The sequence below is a fragment of the Arctopsyche grandis genome, chromosome 2 (assembly GCF_051622035.1).
Source record: "Arctopsyche grandis isolate Sample6627 chromosome 2, ASM5162203v2, whole genome shotgun sequence".
Lineage (NCBI taxonomy): Eukaryota > Metazoa > Arthropoda > Insecta > Trichoptera > Hydropsychidae > Arctopsyche > Arctopsyche grandis.
The window spans coordinates 9129821-9149982 of NC_135356.1; the positions used below are offsets into that span (position 1 = coordinate 9129821).

General features: G+C 33.2%; 1 protein-coding gene across 1 annotated transcript in view; it reads right to left on the minus strand.

Moving 5' to 3' along the window:
* Nucleotides 1-203: 203 nt before the first annotated feature.
* LOC143922677 (uncharacterized) overlaps nucleotides 204-20162 on the minus strand; it is a 163645-nt gene continuing 143686 nt past the window's right edge. Inside the window, exons 4-13 of the mRNA XM_077446013.1 lie at nucleotides 13760-13849; nucleotides 13533-13672; nucleotides 6314-7262; nucleotides 6119-6241; nucleotides 5426-5639; nucleotides 4724-4933; nucleotides 3750-3988; nucleotides 1991-2118; nucleotides 1822-1905; nucleotides 204-377 (exon numbers count right to left, since the gene is read on the minus strand). Coding sequence (XP_077302139.1) covers nucleotides 231-377; nucleotides 1822-1905; nucleotides 1991-2118; nucleotides 3750-3988; nucleotides 4724-4933; nucleotides 5426-5639; nucleotides 6119-6241; nucleotides 6314-7262; nucleotides 13533-13672; nucleotides 13760-13849 — 2324 coding nt within the window. The 3' untranslated portion in view covers nucleotides 204-230. The remainder of the gene's footprint in view (nucleotides 378-1821; nucleotides 1906-1990; nucleotides 2119-3749; nucleotides 3989-4723; nucleotides 4934-5425; nucleotides 5640-6118; nucleotides 6242-6313; nucleotides 7263-13532; nucleotides 13673-13759; nucleotides 13850-20162) is intronic.

Here is a 20162-nt window from a genome sequence, read left to right on the forward strand (position 1 = left end):
ATATATATATATATATATATATATATATATATATATATATATATATATATATATATATATATATATATATATATATATATATATATATATATATATATATATATGTACATATATATACATATATATGTACATATATATGTATATAATACACGTTCGAGAGATTTTAAATTCGTCGAGTGTGGGCCTTGTTTTAAATTTTTTTTATGCTTTTGGAAAATTTATTCTAATTGTCAGACATTCATAGCGTAGTATAATGAATTGTGTGGCGGATAGTTGTGAGGAACAGTTGGAGAAGCAGCCTGGGCCGGAGCACCTTCCGGAGCTCCTCTGACTGCAACTGGGGACCCCGGAGCTGCTTGATACATTGGAGCTTCCACCTGAAATCATTATCAATGATGATATTAAAGTCCCATCAGTTACATAGTCTTAAAATCAACACTATTGATTCAACACATAAAATATATTTGAATACTTTCAAATTAGTGGAAATGAATAAAAGTGTACATTTCCACATTGACTAATATGTAAATGTATTATCAGTTTGATACTAATTTAGAATTACATATATTGGCTTACATTGTAATATTTAGCTTTGCTATTTGATGACATATATGTATATACATAGGTATATGAAGGTTATATAAGTACAAGTAACTATAAATCTCCTTCATTGATGTACATATTATGGTTGAATTTTTCTAATAAAAGCAAGGTTGAATCTCTGTTAGGTAAAGAGAGAATGTTTGACTATTTCTTTTAAGATTAAAGTGTAATGTTTCATTACAGCAAATACATAGATTAGTTTAAATTGATAATAACTTTACAAAAGCAACAGTAATACTCTATTACTGTTGCTTTAGTAGAATTATTATCAATTCTATAATACTATTGTATTACTAATACAATACTATTATAGAATTACTATTGTTTTAACCGATGAAATATCATCGCATGGGTGTTGGCATATTTCGTTATTAAATAAAAATAAATTATTATTTTGAATAAAAATACCAATAATTTAATTTTACTACCACCATCTATGTATAAAACTAATGACTACATAAACGCAACCCAGATTTAAAATTTGCAAACTTCAAACGCGTCTTAAACGATATTTTATCTCTATCGTAATGGCGGAGGATCCATTTACTTATATTGATGACCAAATATGGCAAAGTATGAAAACGATCGGATAAGAGGCAAATTTTTTCCTGAATTTTAATCGTAAGTGAAACGTAAAGGAGGTTTGTAATAGAAAATTAAAAAAAAACGTGTCGGTCCCGTGTTCGATCCGCACGCGGTCGAATTTTTTTCATATACCTTTTAAATATATTTAATTGTTTAATATGAAAAAAAATGGTAAAAACTACCTACCAACCTACATATAAACAATTTAAAACACCGATAGAAAAATTAATTAATTAATTAAATAAATTTTCAATAGATGGCGGAAAATTCTTAGAGATTTGGCGCCGTCTATATGCCTAGAGGAAACATTGATATCGAACAGTGTATAGAATATAGAAGTTGTTTATATATAGAAGTATATAGATTTTTTTTCTTTTGTTATTATAATATATATTCGTATGCGTTTTGGCAGTGGTTTAGCTGTGACGTGCATATGCATGTCGAATTGAAACGACTATTATAGTACGGCGAGCGTTATCTCAGACAGACACACATACATACACACACACCCAGACAGACACACAGAATAGCGATATCATATATGTATATGATACAATTTATAATCTTTCTAGAAAGTTGTAAATTGTATTAATGAATCAATAGGATAAGTATCTGAATTCATTGGTGTTTTACCTTTTCTGAGTAACAAATCATGTGTCTGGCCACGGGTCGAGATGGCACTGTTCTAATGTGGGCTGCTGGCGCCGAGCATGTTATCTGTTCGAAGTACAATATGGTGTTAAAAATCACAATTTCACAAATGTACTACTGAATTCAAATGATCGATTGTAATTATATGTACCTGCATAGGAACACCGGCTTGCGAAAACGGTATTCCTACTAATTGTTGAGAAGTTTGGCTCAGCTTCAGTAGGGTGGGTTGATCGTTTACGGCTTGGTGTTGATACGTGTGCGAACCGTTTTGTTCCCCTGTGACAAATATAAATCACATTTAAAGTTGAAAAGTTTACTTGGATTGGTAAGGACCAAACTTCAACACCTAAACTGTTGAAACATTTGATTGTGACATTATTAAACCGATGAAGTTTCTTATTGAAATTCTGACTGTGAATTGATTCTCATTAAAAGTTGTTTGTATTCACTTTTACTCAAAGTTCAAAATTTTATATAAATAATTGACTATTTATATCATTATAAGATCTTTCAATTTTGACTTGTGAGTTGTTTCTTAAAACTTTACATACACATGTTACAGTTGAAGTGTATTTTCCAGTTGGGGTCTACCTCACGGGATCGAAAGTCAAAAGATCGAAAAAGGAAATATCGGAAGGCAAAGATCGAAAATCAAAAGATCTTAAGTCGAAAGATCAAAAAAAAAGCGTACATGGTAAACGGTACTATGTATATATAATATATATATATCAGTGGCATGCGGTGAAATTATCTTTCTTTTTGTCATACAGCCTTGTTTAATGTGCGCGCGCAGGATACGGGAGAAATATCCTGTTCCTCTTGTTCCTGTTGTATCCTGCTCGATGTACGACAGGGGTAGAGATAGTTTTACCGCACGCCACTGATATATATATGTACATACTAACCGTTTTTCATATGTATATATATTTTCATATTCATGATAAACGAATATTTTCGATTTTTTCGCTGTCGAATTTTTCACGGTCACCCTTTCCAGTTGTTATATATTTCAATATATTCCAACTAACCTCGTACCAACTACCGCTATAGTTGAAGTGTATTTTCAGTTGGAATATATTCCGTCTAACCTACGTAAGTGATTCATATGGCGAATTATGTACATTCCAACTTGTCAAAATATATTACAACTGAAAATACAGTTCAATTGTAAGTTGGTACCATGTTAGATGGAGAAGTTAGGTTTTCGTGAAAACGTTACTCGACTAGTAAATTGAGTTGGAAAGTTCCATTTTTTATTTTGTTTTGAACACATTCTTAAAGCTATCGTAATACGTTAATCATTACCTTTATTCGTAATACCTAGCAAATATTAACGCATCACTGAATTCTAAAGCATTCGTAAAAACATCAGAGCTGTCAAAACTCAACTGTTATATTACAACTGGCGCACATTATCAATTGATTAATTATTATTATTTTTATATATTATTTATCTGTAGAAATATTATTATTATTATATCATTCTATTATATATTTATCATTCATTTGTATCATTTATAAATTATTTATATGTACGATGACGATAGCGATGATTCTCCCTATCGTCTGAAATAAAAAAAATATTATAATTATTATTTGTTTGTTTTTTTTTTATTTTACTCTATATGTGTGTCCTTTACTTCTCATTGATTCCAGTATTGTAGAATTTATATATTTTTGATTATACATAAATCTATAATTCTAAAGGCCGTAAAAATGATATTTTACTAGTCATTACTAGAACACGAGTTCAAGTACGTATGTATATTGCTATGAAGAACATTTCTAATTTGAAACTATAACTCTAAAATTCGCATTGTTTTAATCGTTGTACGAACGTTAATCTATTACTATTCACGATTTTTATATCAAAACAGTGGATGTTCACTGATATCTGTGGGACTCACCTGACATTGCGTGTGTGTGCGAATAGGATCTATCGATAGTATTGGAGTAGTGAGGTTGGTGTAAGTTGCTGTAGGGAATCAGCACCATGGTTTGATGGTAAGATCTGATGGGAGGAGGAGATTCTGGACGTCGATGATTCCTCAATTGGCTGTCGTAACCGGCCGCCATGTGGGACATGGTTCCCAAAGGCACCAAGCTTGATTGAGAACTGTACAGATCTCTCTCGCCCACGCTACATCTGAAAAGATTAAGATTAAATTCAATTGGAACAAATTTTCTCATATGTAGGTTATTCGAATTCTTATACAGAGTGGGGCGGAAACAATTTGACAAGTAGTAGCTTGAAAATTAATGCTTAATAGAAAGTAAGTTGTATAATATCACAAGTTGTAGCCCATAACTTCATCAATATGATATATGAATTTCGTTGCATTTTCACTTACATATATCCTACCTTTCAAATCTTGGATAATTTGAAGGGGTCCCCTGGGAAACATCAATTCTCGTTAAATAAACTCTCTGTTTCTATACTTTTCTCGTCGGTTTGGTACTAGGATCATAATAGTAATTATTCCAGAAACATTTTTCAATATCTCTACTGTGTTACGAATAGGGATTGCAATTTACCGGTAATTCTAAAAAATCTTTTTTCATAACTTCGCGAAGAAGAATCATAGAAAGAATCGACCATCGATTGGAACTCCCCGGTCGAACATCTCCGAAATGGGACATGACATGTTGCGGGAATGACTTGTTATCCAGTTATGTTGTTGGAACCAAACAATTTTAAATCAGAATGTCCATTCCGAAATTTGACTTTGTGGCATAATATAGGTATAATACTATACTATATGGTGGTTTCATTTATCTAGTCAATAATTATTTTTCAAATGAAGTGCACATTTTCAAGATACTAATTTACATTTAATTTTTTCCATCCTATTCTGTATTATATTTCGAAGTTCATCATCACCTGATATTGGCGTAGGTGACGCAGTTTTGGTAGATGGTGTCGTCATGAATGCGCTTGTGCTGCGCATGCTGCATGTGTTGCATGTGTTCCACGTGTTGCATATGTTCTGGAACGTTGTGGTTGCGCAGATCGTAGCAGTCGCGAGCTGCTTGGTTTGACAGTTCCACGGAACTACCCATTTTCTGCTGGAAGTCTTCCGTAGAAGATCTGCTGTAAATTGAACAATTCATTTTGAGTATGCGGGCGAGTGAAGTAGTTGAAAGGGGTAAAGCTAGCTGATGGATTGGTACTAAAATGGTATCCAATTCAAGTTCGGCAGACAAGTCTGCTGATAAATTTGTAATAGATGCTACAGAGAGATGAATCTCTCAACTTCGTTTCTAAGCATTTATTATAATTAGTCACCGGACCCAGAAGGTGCCGCGTATTGTTCAAAGGTTGTAAATGCATTGTTTAAGGTTTGCCGAACCTTTTTTACAAAGGATTTACAACAATGGAACAATGGATAGCACTGTTACTATCCTACCTCTAATTATAATGTATTGTAGCAAGTATATCAGTTAGCAGGCAAGTTTGCAGACAAGACAAGAAAAGTAGTAAGGACAGAAAAATTGCTAGAAACAAGTCGTTTCGACCAAGTATAAGAAACATAAAAGCTGTATTTGGCTTTGGGCTTGGAATTTGATCTGAACTGTCACTAACCTGGTGTGCATTCCGTCAGGATTGTGTAGCGCGTGCTCATGCTGCGCTGGCTGGGTCAGGTTAGATTCGGAATAGTATGGCCAAGAGACGTGACCAGGTCTTGTTGTTGGAGTAGTCGTACCCATCTGGAGTTGGGCTTGCATCTGCTGCAGGATCTCGTTCGTGGATCCAAACCGAGGCTTTATACCCCTGACCGAAGGTCTCCGTTGGAATCCTGATCAATCCAAAGTCGAAAAATTAATCATAATTTATTCAAAACAACCGCTTGTGTGGTTGATTGATCTTTATTATATGATGAAGAGTTGTTATCCAGGGCTTCTGAGAGTTTCTGTAAACCCTTTGGCTTTTGTTAAATATGTATGGCTACAAAATTAATTTAAAAACAAATTTCTGATAAGATAAATTTAATGTATGAAGTTTTGTATTGGAATATTTTTTTCTGGAAATTTGTTGTTGCGGAAATTAGATGACACCACTGGTTATATGTTGACGAGATTCTTCAGATAGATTTTTTACATTCATGTATGTATGTACATATGTATATACAATGTAAACATAGGTATGGTGTAACATTATATGCCTAGTGAAAGTTAATTGAGTTTCGCAAAGCCTCGGCGTTTTATCGTTTCGGGCGTCCATTCTATATTTAGAAAATCGATCATCGGAAAATTTAGACTTATTTTTTTGACCCACCGTAATCATCTTGATCGTCTTCGTCGCTGTTCTCCGCTGAGGGTTGGTAGCGTCTCCTGAGACGTTCCGTGCGAGCAGCATCTTGCTGGACAAACCTGGCCAACTCATCACCGTCCCCAGCACCTGTTCCATATCGAGTTGTTATACATATCTCAAAGAAAAGAACTGAATAAATTTTAAGCGTATGCAACATACCTGGAGTTCCTGCAAGGACATCAGGTGCCGGCATTTCTAAAGAAGCTTCCAAATCTGTCAAGGAGAAGTCAGTCCCTGTGGAGGACAGTGAAAGTCGTTCTCCGGGTTTCGCCCCACATGGCATGATTTTGGTTAAGTATTGCCTCCTATCGTTCTGGACATCTCCAACTATTATGCCCTTTTCGTTTTGTGGGATTATTACGACGTTGCTGCCTTCCTCGTTGCATTCAGTTATGCAGTCTTGCCTTTTTGGGAATATCTCAGTGAGCTTCTTATATGTGGAAGACGTAGATGAGCAGCTGGATGCGCTGCTCGAGCTCGATGGAGAGAAGCTCTTAGCCGAAGGTACGGTACTTGCTCTGGGCTCCTCTCCCGAAGGGCTCATCCTTTCTTGTTCCGGCTCCGGTTCTGCTTCTGCTTCTTCCTCGTCTATATTGCACGTGAGCATCTTGATCCTTTCCGTGAGCGACGTGTCGTTCTTCGACGGTGTCTTCTTGCGTGGGTCGATTTTGATTAGTGACCTTCGTAGGGTGTTTCTGTCTATGTTCCTTCGAATGCTCAGATCCTCGTCCCGGTAAGCAGACGGTAGTCTGGTCCTTTTGGCTTCCTCGAAAGCTCTCAGAGATTCTGTAGTCACCAAGTATCGTTTGTCATCTTCGGCACGCTGGGGTGGTGCTACAAGATGAGGGCCTGCTGGAAATAGTTGCCTCACAGCTGAGTTGGGTCTGAGACTGTTGTTGGACAACAGGTGGTTCCCCAAGCGGAATGTCAATGCTAAATGGGATTTAGGAGCGTCTTCTCCACCAAGTTGTTGATTGTCCTGAGCTGATGAGTTAGCAGGGTCATAGCCCTCGTGAAGAGGAGGTTCGCTGAAACGAACGGCTCTGTTTGCTCGTCCTTCTTCGTCACTGGCTGAATTGCTATAGTTTCCAGATTCTTCTGTGTCGATCTGTAATTTAGATAATTTTATACCATTATGATACTATCAAATACATATGTACAATAAGAAATTAAATTTTTCTTGTTGGTATACTACATCAGTGTTTCCCAAGTAGTACATACCATACCCTGTAGTAAGCATACCCTTAGTAGTACATATTTAAATTATTTGCAATGGTACGTGGTTGTCTTAGCCAATACGCAAAATAAAATAAAACATTTTTTAATACAAAATGTGAAGTGCTTAAAAATTGTAATAAATTTGATAATGTTTTCATGACAATACTAACAAACATTAAACCAATGAATAATATATTTATTATTTATGATTGCACCATCAACAAGATACCATTTGATGCAATTAAAAACCTTTTTTTATTTTAAGGGTCAGTTTAAAAAAAAGCACACATGGAGTTTTAATCGGTTTTGGTACAAAATTATATAAATATTGTCTGTTTTAATTTTGAATTCAGTCAACAAATGTTTACAAAAATATTAGCACGAGCAGAATGTACGGAATTAATGAATTACCCATTCAACATTGTACATATGTATGAATTTGAATGAAAATATTAAGTGTACGGATGCAGTTTTAGTAAAACGACTCTACATATATATTTTATATTATATGTATTTATCTATTAATACAATTTTTTTCTTAAAAATATGACGTGATTGAAAGCATCATCGATTTAATCGTACATATACATATATGAAATATGTATGTAATATGAACGAAAAACAGATTTTCATAAAAGTGTCATAGAGTTCATTTTAAAAATTGTCATCCGAAATAAAACAAAAATCTTTTATTTAACATACATATTAGAGTGGTCCTCATTTTGATGAAAAATGTGATTTTTTTGAGTTACAATGCTCATTTTTTCTGTTATATAGAATAGGCATAAAAAAGTTTAAATTAATGGCTCACACCTAAATGAGCACAAAGAAGGGAAAAAGTTAAAAGATCTTTTGTTGATTTTAAAAATTATTGAACTTTCACAAAATATTCGCAGTTGGAGTTTGAAATAATGCGTCTTTTAATAAAGGCTAATAATTCATAAGTCTTAAAGTACACAGGTTTTTAATTAATAAAAAAGTGATAATAATTGCATATTATTTATCTATTACTTCAGTGCAACGTTTCCTGGATCAATTAACTCTTTGAATGCTGACCAACGCCGATCGGCGTTTTGCTGACAAGTCCATGCGCTTGCAAAACGCCGATAGGTGTTGTAAATTTTGCATGTACAAAGTAAACAAGAATAATACCTGCGAAGCCTTTCCATCATTGAAGTAGAATGGGTAGAAGCGCTCTTTGCTTCCAAAAATTTTGCCACAAAATCTCCGTTTGCACGGAGATATCGGCTGTTTTGCTCAGTTGTTTGTTAAACTCTGTAGCAGTAGGATCTCTTTGAAATAGGCTCTACTAGTGAAATTGTGTGGTAGTATTAGTTCGACAAAGTCCGAACATCTCAGCCCAGGCCGTGCGTATAGATGCACATGCGTATAGATATTCGGACCAGCTCACTCATTGAAAAACAGGGCCGTACACCGTATTCTTTTTTAAACTAATGATGGTTGTCGTACCAACATTTCCACGATGAAACTTCTCGGTTGCAAAATTGACGACATAAATAATGTAAATTCAACATTTAGACATCCTTCTACAGGAAAAAATGTGGCAGTATTTCTGGATGCTTGCCATATGATCAAGTTAGTTAGGAACATATTTGAATCTCAAAAATTTTTTTTCGATAACGAAGGAAATGAAATTAAATGGTCGTATGTATGTAATTTAAATAAAACTCAAGAACTAGAAGGTCTTCATATAGCCAACAAATTATCGTCACGTCATATTTTATTTAGAAATCAGATAATAAAGGTTAATTAGCAACACAATTACTAAGTCGAAGTGTTGCCAAGGCAATAGAATTTTGTAGGGATGATTCGAAAATGCCTGTATTTAAAAATTCTGAAGCCACCTGTAAATTTATTCAAAAAATGAACAATCTGTTTGACATATTAAATTCTCGAAATTTAGGACATCTTGTGTATAAACATTCATTATTTGAGGGGAATAAAAATGAAGTTTTTAAATTCTTAGATGATGCTACAGATTATCTACGTTCACTAAAAATAACCATTAGAACGAAAACCACAAAGAAAATAAATGGAGTAACGGAAGTAAAAATAACTCAAAAGATAAAAAATTTGATCGAAACTAAAAATAAAACTGGGTTTTTGGGACTTATAGTTGATATACAAAGTTTGAAAACTGTGTATAATAATATAATTCAGGATGAAAAATGTTTAAAATTCATTCCAACCTACAAATTTAGTCAGGATCACATTGAGTTGCTATTTGGAAACATCAGATCACATGGAGGATATAATAATAACCCCAATTGCCAGTTTAAATCAATATACAAGAAGCTACTAAACCACCTAGAACTAAAATCTTCATTTAATGGAAACTGCATACCTCTTGAAAATATTACTATACTAAATTTTACATCAGCTATTCAACAAATCAATCAAACGTCTTCAAAATATCGTTTTGAGGATGAAATTGATGAAAATATTGTTGAAATAGGATATAGCGAAACAACGTCAAAATCTTTGAATTATGAATTAGTTTCGCAAATGTTGTCAGATAATAGTCGCCAAATTATCGGTTACATCTCGGGGTGTGTAGTTCGATTATTAATGAAAAAAATTAAATGTAAAGACTGTATTGCAAGTCTGTTAGCAACAGAAGAAATGTGGTTTCACAAGCTCATTAATTTGCGGAATTTGGGTGGACTATGTTATCCATCATCTGATGTATTCCAAATATGCCCGAAATGTGAAACTGTAATAAGGAAATTAATAAATGAAAATGACGGGAAAACATTATCAAACAAAATCACAAACGTAGAAATAGTTTCTAAAATATTAAAATTATTTTTGGGTACCAATATTTTTAGTGCATTCTACAGATCAGCCTGCTATACAAAACCATAGATTACAGCTAATTCGCGCAACCATTGAAAATTTTGTTAAAATTAGAGTTTATTACATTGCGAAAAAATATAATTTGGTTAACAAATATTCATCGAAAAGGTATTTGTTTTACAAAACAGTTCTTTTCCAAGGATTTTAAAATTCTTTTATTTATGATATGTATAGTACTGTCACACTAACACACTTACATTATTTATAATATGTCATTCTGATTGATATGTCATATTTGTATATTTATATATTTCTAATTCAACTAAATTCTCGCGACTAGGAGGCTTCCACTTTTGGGGCTGATAACACTCCCAAGGAAGGAATCCTCTTGGGCAGCTATTTAAAATTTTCACTTAATTTTGCGTAAACGCCTTTCTTATTTCTTTATATGTATTGTAACTATCGTGAAAATTGTTTAAATTAAAGATAACTTGAGTCCCCTTGGTTATAGTGGAGTACCCTTATGGACCACTGATACAAGGGTGGGAAAGAGGTGGAAGCGCAACTTCCTATGGGTCAAAAGCTGTTAATACAGATAAAAAGTGATATTTTGTATTTTTAAATTGAATTAAAATTAATATTTTATCTATTGATACTTCGTAAATAGATAAAATAAAAATATGCCCAATTCCACCCTGAACGTCAAAGGACGATAAGGGACGATCACTTCCACGAATTTTTTTTCCTCACTCTTTTGTCTCTCTTCTGACTTTCCGTCTCTCTCCTCGATGGCTCGCTTTCAAGCGATACTTTTGTTAGGAATGACTATACATTATACTTCAATGCTTTCCAGGTAGCATTGAAAAAAAAACGGATTTGTCAACGTTTATAAAGACTAGTTTACACCGTAATTTCTGAATTTATAACCATAGCAGAATTACCCGATGGAAATCCCTAACTGCTGAGTATTATAGATTGTGGCTTGGCATTTAGGTTGTGAGCATTACATTTTAACAACAATGAAGAAGATGGAACTAGTTTTGGAAAGATACATTCATCAATAGATTTCTTTTGTTTATTTTATATTGTTGCAAGATATATTAGGGAGTCTAAACATACCTTTACAAAACTTGAAATCTTCGGCGGTAGTTATCTAGGGTTCATTTGGATTAGCTACAATTTTTATACCTGCTTTCTATTGGATTTCTAAATAATTCTAATTGTAAATTTTCAGCGTGGCGGGCTTTCAACAGAAAAGACGTCAGCACTCAAAGGGTTAAGCTTTCACTTGAGGTTGCGGGAAATTTAAATTATATAACATATGCATAGGGTTGTCAGATTTCATTTTCAAGATTTCAGATTTCAAGTTATACCGGGATACGCCCACCCCCAAAAAAAATCAGATCTTTGACTTTTCTATATATATATTTTCAATCGAAATGATAATATTTAAAATACCTTAATTGATTTTTTTCGCTTCTATTTTTAATATATGTAAATGAAAAGTGCTACAATTACAACGAAGAAACCAAAGATAGACTGATAGGATTAGTGAAATAATCTAATAAGGTTTAAAAAAAAAGCTTTTAAAGCTTCAAATAGCTTTAAAGTGCGTTCTATTGCACGTAATAGTGATAGCTAGAGGTAGGACCGGAAGCGCGCCGTCTATTGTTCCATTATTGTAAATGATGTGTAAAAAAGGTTCGGCAAACCTTTAACAATGCATTTACATTATTTGAACAATAAACGGCCCCCTCAGGGTCCAGTGACTAGTGATAGCTTGAATGTGAGAGTAGATTTTTATATTCAATATTAGCAAAATCACAGAAATCTTTTAGTCTTTCTGTTTTGACAGTGTCTATTCTGCGTGTGGTGAATCATTCTCAGTGTGAGAAAATTATCGATTCAATATAAATCGATTGATGCCTGATACACATTTTTTGTCTCCCTTCTACACGTAGTTCTCCAGAAAGTATAAGACAGAGACAAATAGTTCATTGCTGAATATTGCTGTAGTGTTACCAGACTGTCTGGTCCAGACATCGACTTTTTGTTTATAGTTTATGCTATAATTCCGAGGTAAAAACTTCTGTAGGAATTTAAAAAGTAGTAAACCAGAATATTTGGGCGTCTCGAGAGGCAGTGCCGGTTTTAGAAGGGGGGGGGGGGGGGGGGGGGCTGGGTCGGGCGGTGCCCGAGGGCGCCAAATAAGTTAGGGCGCCGTTCGATGCGTCAAAAGCGCTTTAAAATTAAAATTAGAGCGCCAAAGGCCCTACATTTGTACTCGGCAAATTCTATTCAAACAATCTACTGGAAAAAGCCAATCTTCAAATTAAGATCACCGCGAGTATTATTATTAGCATTAAAAGCCTTTCATTCATTGTATTAAATTTTATAAAACAGCAAAATTTACAAGAATTATATCCAAACATTTGGGTTTCTATGCTTTTGTTGACACTTTCTGAATCTGTAGCAAGGTTCCAAGGCCGGGAAAAAGGAGGATAGTAATCCAGTTTTTAATAATTTTTTTCTTTGGGTGTTTAGAAAAAATTGCCCGAGGGCTCCATTGGGTGTAAGGCCGGCACTACCGAGAGGTTTATTCGGGACACCGGGACACTTAAAACTGGTGACAATCCCGATTAATCGGGACGCCTAACAACCCTACATATGTTACATATGTAGGGTTGTCAGGCAAATTAAATAACGTTTTTTTAACTATTTCACGTGTGTAAAAATTTATAGGATATTGCACTTTGGGACCTAAAGTTTGGGTATTTCAACAAAACAAATTTCTTACGATATACACAAACAACTACTACCTGCTTTAACAGCCCAAGGATCGGTTAACTTTTTTTATTAGGCTCGAAATATAAGTTTCAACATTTGCGTGGGCCCTTTTGCCGGGCCCATTTCCAACCTCAAGATTATGTATATACCAATACCTATGTAACAACTACCTACTGAAATAAAAATGGGAATAAACAAATTTCCGTGAATAATATAAACTGAATTGCTTAAAACAATTTTGATAGGACGATTCATCAAATAGCGATTTAAATTTACTTCATACTTTCAAAATAACATTTGATTATACTTTGACGATATAGTAAGATTTAAATACACAATTTTAAACAGTTTCCGAATATAAATCTATTCCTAATCTAGACACATCCATGTTTATAGGATATATGATAGAAATATATAATATATATAAATTTTTTAACCCTGGGTGGGCCCCCTTTGACTCCACTGGATATGTATGCACGCTTTCTGCAACGTGGGATTCGGCGGTTGGGAATTTCTACACTTCAGTTAATATCAATGGCAATATCCAAACACATACCTGTTGCTGGGGCTCTGGCTTAATACTGACACCTTCCATAGACTTCCAAAGCCGGCCACCCTTAAGAATTCCACCGAGTCTGACGGGGGAGCTTTCCGGCGGTAGCGGTCCATGATGCTCCTGAATGCCGCTGTCTTCGCCTGAAATAGAAATACAAACATTTTCAAAGCGAAACTTCAAATGCGCATTCTGTGCACACGTTTCCATCTGTGTTAACAACGACTTACTATTCGTATTGGAAGGAATTTCTTTTACGATCCTGGCATCGGTGAGAATTCTCGGCGCTATCGTCTCGCTCGCATAAAGCAGTCCCTCTTCTACACAACAAATATTGTCGTTTGAAAATATTGCATTTTAATTTAAACTATCGCTATTATTACACAGATAAATATATACGTATATGCACTGCTAACTGAAACGATATATGTGTGTGTGTGTGTGTGTGTACATATAAATCAAATCGAACAGTACATAGAATCAGATAATATCTTACAAAGTTACGCTTCGACTGCCAGAGCAATGCAAATTAAGCCTACATAGTATGCGTGTATAATAAATGGTCTTAACAAAAAAATGATCAATTTATAGTAAAGATCCAAATACACAAGTAGTATTTATGCATTTCAGTTAGAAATAGATGCTGCCATTTTTTATGATGCAATCTGAAATGTTTTTCTATTTTATTTGATAGGTGTTTGAATCTCAACTGATATTTAGAAGTAGTTGAAAAAATAGATCAAATCTAGCTCGGGTGGATTACCTGTTAGGCCTTCCTGATATATATGTATGTATATAAAAAATGGCAGTGTATCTAGGAAGATCTATTGAAATATTATTGGATTGTTTCTGTAGATTTAGTCCGATTGGGGGGTTTTAAAATGTAGAAACGACATACAATTACACTTAGCAACAAAAAAAAATCAGGTTTTTTTTTTACTGGAGCGGAGACTAATCATTTTTTACTAAGTTTGACCCACTGAATTCGAATATGTAATTTTTGATGGTGTATTTTCATTTATGAGACACGAGCGTTTAAAAAATGCGTAATTTTTCAGATATTTGGCTTTTGCAGCCTTTAACTGAAAATTTAGTATTTTTGTGCCAAAAGTGAGTATTAAAATGAATAATCGGGTGTTTTTTCTATTGATTGTGATTTCCTATCGCTTTCAAACATGTATTATTATTTAATACATATATAAATAATAAATAAACCGTTGTTGACAAATTTTAATGTATCGATTTTATGTTCAAATAAGTTTTTCTTAATTTGTATCGTAAGCCAAAAAAAGTGCATAAAATATAGTAAATTTAATTGTGTTTTGAAGCTGAAGCTGGAAAAGTTTAATTTAAATTTAAAACCCATAGCAAAGTACTGAGTGCAATCGATCAGGCATCTTAAAATAATACTACGTAAGTATGTAAGTTTCATGTCTAACAAATCCTATTAAAATAGCGTGTTCAATAAACTTTTTTTTATTTCAACTTAAGCCACAACATACATATGTAGCTCATTAGTTGATTTGCACCTTGGTTGAAATCAAAGAATTTATGTCAATATAAGGATAGTTTTAAAATCCAAGTCGATCGTTTTCTTTCATAATTTATTTGATTATATTTATTCCATATAAAATTGGCTCTACATATATAAATTCCAATCAACCCAGTAAAGTCATTATGTATTTCCCTTATTTCATTTCCACTTTTAGTTCATTATTATTTCCTCTTTGGAAGGAAAACCAGAAACCACTCGAGATATAAAACCTTTTACGGTGAAAACTCCACTAAATGGCAAATACATAGTATAAATATTTGATACGACGAAGTCCAATACGCTAAAATTGAACCCTTGTTTATATATTTAAAGCAATATTTAAAATAAAATTGTTCATTATATATACGTAGTTAGTAATAATGTACGTATAGCATACTTCGTTCTTACTTCATTTACCTTTACCTGTCACCGGTAAGGTAACAAAGTCTATTTTAATGTTTAAATTAGGCTGCGCCAGCCTGTATTTAAAGTATGTTCGATGTACAAAGTATATGTATGTACTTATGTATATGTACAAGTTCAAAGTCAGGTAAGTCGCTTTCTTGAAACGTATTAATTACAGAAGAAAATCTCGGAAGAAAACTTTTCCGACGGAAAGTCTTAAGCAAACTGTAAGCACACCTACACCGACTTAATTTTTACTGGCTAGGATTTTTCTCTTCAAAATTGATTTCGAACAATCCCGGTCTGGCAACAACTATGGCATATACATACATACATACATATCATATATGTGTACGAAAAAATACATTGTGGCTTAGTTCCTTACTATTAGTGAGGATCGAGTCATTAGGTACGCTTCTAGTTACTTGTTGTTGTTCTAGGAAGTGTGGACCGAGTTCAAAACACAGTTTTGCTATTACCGGATATATTATTACCGGATGTATACAAACAGGGGTGGGCAAACACGGACACGGACAATTTTCTACCACGCTCGATTGAATCACTCATTGTATGGTATATGAACTCACATGTATTATATACTAGTTGTTTTACCCGGCTTCGCTCAGTGTTTGTAATATAAACAGCTTAAACGTGGCGAATCTAATAGTAAATATTCATTTGTTTTTTACATACCTCCTTTACGTTTCACATGGCTTTCGTGTTAGTGGTCATTTTTATCTCTTATCCGATCGTTTTCATACTTTGCCATATTGCTCATTTTGGTCATCAATACATGTTAATGTATCGTCTGCCATTACGTTGGAGATAAAATATTGTATACAATGCGTATCAAATATCCAGAATCTCGGATACGGTGACGTCTATGACGGTACGCCAAGCTACCATAATCTATCTTCAACCTTTTCGCCTTGATTTGCGATATCAGATTTTAATTGTTTAAACGCCTATAATTCACTCTATATTTTATGAAATTTGCTCTATAGGTTCTCGTTATCTCTAATATATAAATATTTATAGTTTTTACTCTCATATGTATATATAAATTTCAAATTTGGCGTGTAGCTTCTTGTAGGGTAATCCACGATATATATATTGATTTTTGGCCAAATATGTCAAATTTGACATTTCGCGGCTAAAAGTATATCTCTTCGCTGGGTTTTATCTGCGAGATAAGTATTCAATAATAAGTTATGTTGTATCTAATTGTTAATATGATTTACAATAAGCTTACATACATTTAGTTTTTTACAATAAGCTTACATACATACATCACATACAATTATTTTTAGTTATCAGCTGATTTAATTTATCTGACAATATTACATTGATAAACTATATCATTTATGGACAATAATACATTGATAAACTATTCTTAAAGCAAATCATTAAAGCAATCTTAGTATTAATAAACTATTCTAAGCTGTAAGGTTCCCGGCATAAATGCGTATACATATTGCCGGCAGCAACTCATAACGTCAAATTTCATTGTTTATTCATCCATAACAAACTTTCTAACCAATACAAGCTACATACATATGTACACAGATCAAACAGTGATAGTTTTATTTTTAGTTATCTGCTGATTTTTATTAAATTTATTTGTTTCGTTTTCGATTTTCCTAACACATTTACATATGTACAAAGTCTCTTTCGAAATTATATATTAGATGTATGTATATGTGACGAAAACGGCTAATTTCGACTGAAGCGTATACCTATAGAAGGTGTGTCTCATATAAGGAAGAATTATGGCCAAAAAAGATGAAGCCGTTTGTCGCTTGATTCGAATGTCGTAGAAGTACATAGCTACATACGTCGAAATGCAATTTTGGATAAGGGAAAAAATAACGTCAAAAAACTGTAATTGATCGTAGTAAAGTTTGTATATATACATACATACATACATATTTGTATGTAGTTCATTGTTTAAAAATATTTAATTTCTTTGAAAGAACTGTTATCTACCATATAGTAGTTGTAGTTACGATAAATCTTTGCGATATAACCATAGAATTCTACTTCTATGGATATAGCCCATGTAATCCACCTCACAGAGTTCAGCGGTCGGACTACATCTCGCTTGCACCAACGTTAGCCGCATTACAAATGTCTACACAGCGAAAGCATTTCTATTGCAATTACATTCGAGTTAGTACATTTAGATAAAAAAAATTGAGATATAAGACCAATCCTTATAAACGTGGTGAAATAAAAAACTGTCCAAATAAACGCAACATAGCACGGAGAAAAAATCCGTAAAAAAATATATTTTTGACTTTTGAAATTCGCTAGACAATTAATTATATGTATTTTAAAGCAATTAAATATCACAATCAATAGGAAAAACATCTGACTATTGATTCCAATACTCACTTTGAGCACAGCAATATTATATTTTGAGTTAAAGACCGCAAAAGCTAAAAAGCTGTAAAAATCGCGCATTTTTTTAAACGCTCACATCTCGTAAACGATCACTAACCAATTAAAATCATTATCATATTCGAATTCAGTGGATCAAACTACATAAGTAAAGATTGGTTAGTCTCCGCTCTGGTAATTTTTTTTGTTGCTCTGTGTTATTGGTCTTTTGTAAATTTGTAAATAAAAATTTCAGTGCTCCTTTCAGTAAGAGTCAAATTTTCTCTAACATATGAATGTTATTTAAATGGATTTTCAATTCTGCCATTAATATTTTAGCGGTTTCAAAAAATTCTTCAGTACACACATCATCGATATTTACATTACTGATTACTGATTTTGAATTCTCGTCAAATACTTGTTATGATATTACTTAAAATTGATCGAATCGGTTCAGAAAATGTGATTATATGATTCACGCATTACCAATTAAGGTCTATTCATACTATCCAGCGCTGCAAAGTAACAACCCGGCGCATCAGTGCCTGGAAAAGACTACTTTTATTCATACTATACGCACGTTAAGAAAAATTTTGACTGCGTGCTAGGCAAATGGGCTTACATATACATTACATTATATGTAAGCCCATTATTTTTTATTATAATACTAATTATATTACTAAGCCAAGTATTATTTTCAAGCTGGGGATTTGTAGATTTCACTTTTATTTATGCTGAGAGAATAATTGAAAGTACATACATATACCCATACATATGTATGTATGTATGATACATGAATAACAGATGAAGTGTTTCATTGTCGAAAAATTTCAGTAACACCGGTACATGAATGAATTGAGATCGTCGTGTGATAATATATTCGGGTTGAACAAATAAAAATATTTTATTTGTTCAACTATTATAATATAGGTATATCGCGAGAACCTATGTGCGGAATTTTCTCGTACTAAGAAAAAATCTGAGTCTGTTTGGTCTGAGGAATGTGTCTAGTACAGTTTCGACTCTCTTGGAAGTGTGTCGAGGGTGCGTTAAGTTCAAACTGAGCTTTATTGAAATTCTCCATCAATTGAAAAATTCCGCCGACCGGGAATTTCCCGACTTTATCCCGAGACAAAGTAAAATATTTTAATCTTATAGAGCGAAAATACTGAAAACACAGTTTATTATCTATATATAATATTGCTGTCCCATAATATTAAAACACCTTTAAACGTTCGCTTTATCATACACACAAGTTCATAATATTTCATATGTTCATAGCTTTGAAACGTTTTATCGATATAACGATAAAGAGCCTTTTGCGTAACTTTAAACATATAAAGAATGTTGTTTTTAAAGATTTTTTTTTTGAATTAGTAGCTGATTTGTATTCAATATACATAGTTTGCCATTTTATCATAAATTGATATACGCCAGAACAACGCTTGAAAATTGTTTAAATGTATTTCGAAAATCGTGGTTCAGTTCGCCAAACTTTAACAATGGTTTTTCAACAAAGTCTTATTCGTATAAATAACAATTCAGTCTTCATATAACTTGATACTGAAACACTTCCACTTATTTCAGCGTGATATCATTGCAATTTACCAATTTAAAAACACGTTTTTAATTTTACTCTCCTACTTAATTATGTGTAAATAAAAAAACAGAGCCCTTGCTAAAAAAAAACCGTTAGCCACTGTGCTGGACACCAGGCGTCCAGTTAAAAATGTATGTTTTAAGTTAAAATAATGCAAATTTGCGGTTAATTATTGTCATTAGCTATATAAATAATTTTATTATGTATTAAACGTTTAATACTTTAAAATATGTGAAAGAAATGACAGAGTTGTCATTCTAAGGCGGATATCATTCTCACACTGATCGTTGAGCGCGGCGCGTAATGAATTTACCTTCTCTCTCTCTCGCATCTCTGAGGCACGTGTACAAGGGGCTTCCCGCGAAAATAATTATTTCTGTTGATATTGATCAATGTTTTTTTTGTAATGACATAATTCGAATCATAGAGGTTTTTATTAGGAATACATAAAATATGAAGACCCTACATTCAGTATATTCGGAGAAATAAAAAAAAATTCAAAAGTCCTGGTCACTCGTTATTCATCACAGTGCGGTAAGTGTTAATGAATTAAAATTATAGATTTTTTAAAATGAGCAAAATTATTATATATGTACATATGTATTTAGTCGGTCAGTAACGTGACGTTATATTGTCACAATATAACGTTTCGTTAGTACGGGTGCACTCGCAGTATGACGTCACGACGTGCGTGAATATTTCCACAGTGGTTAAA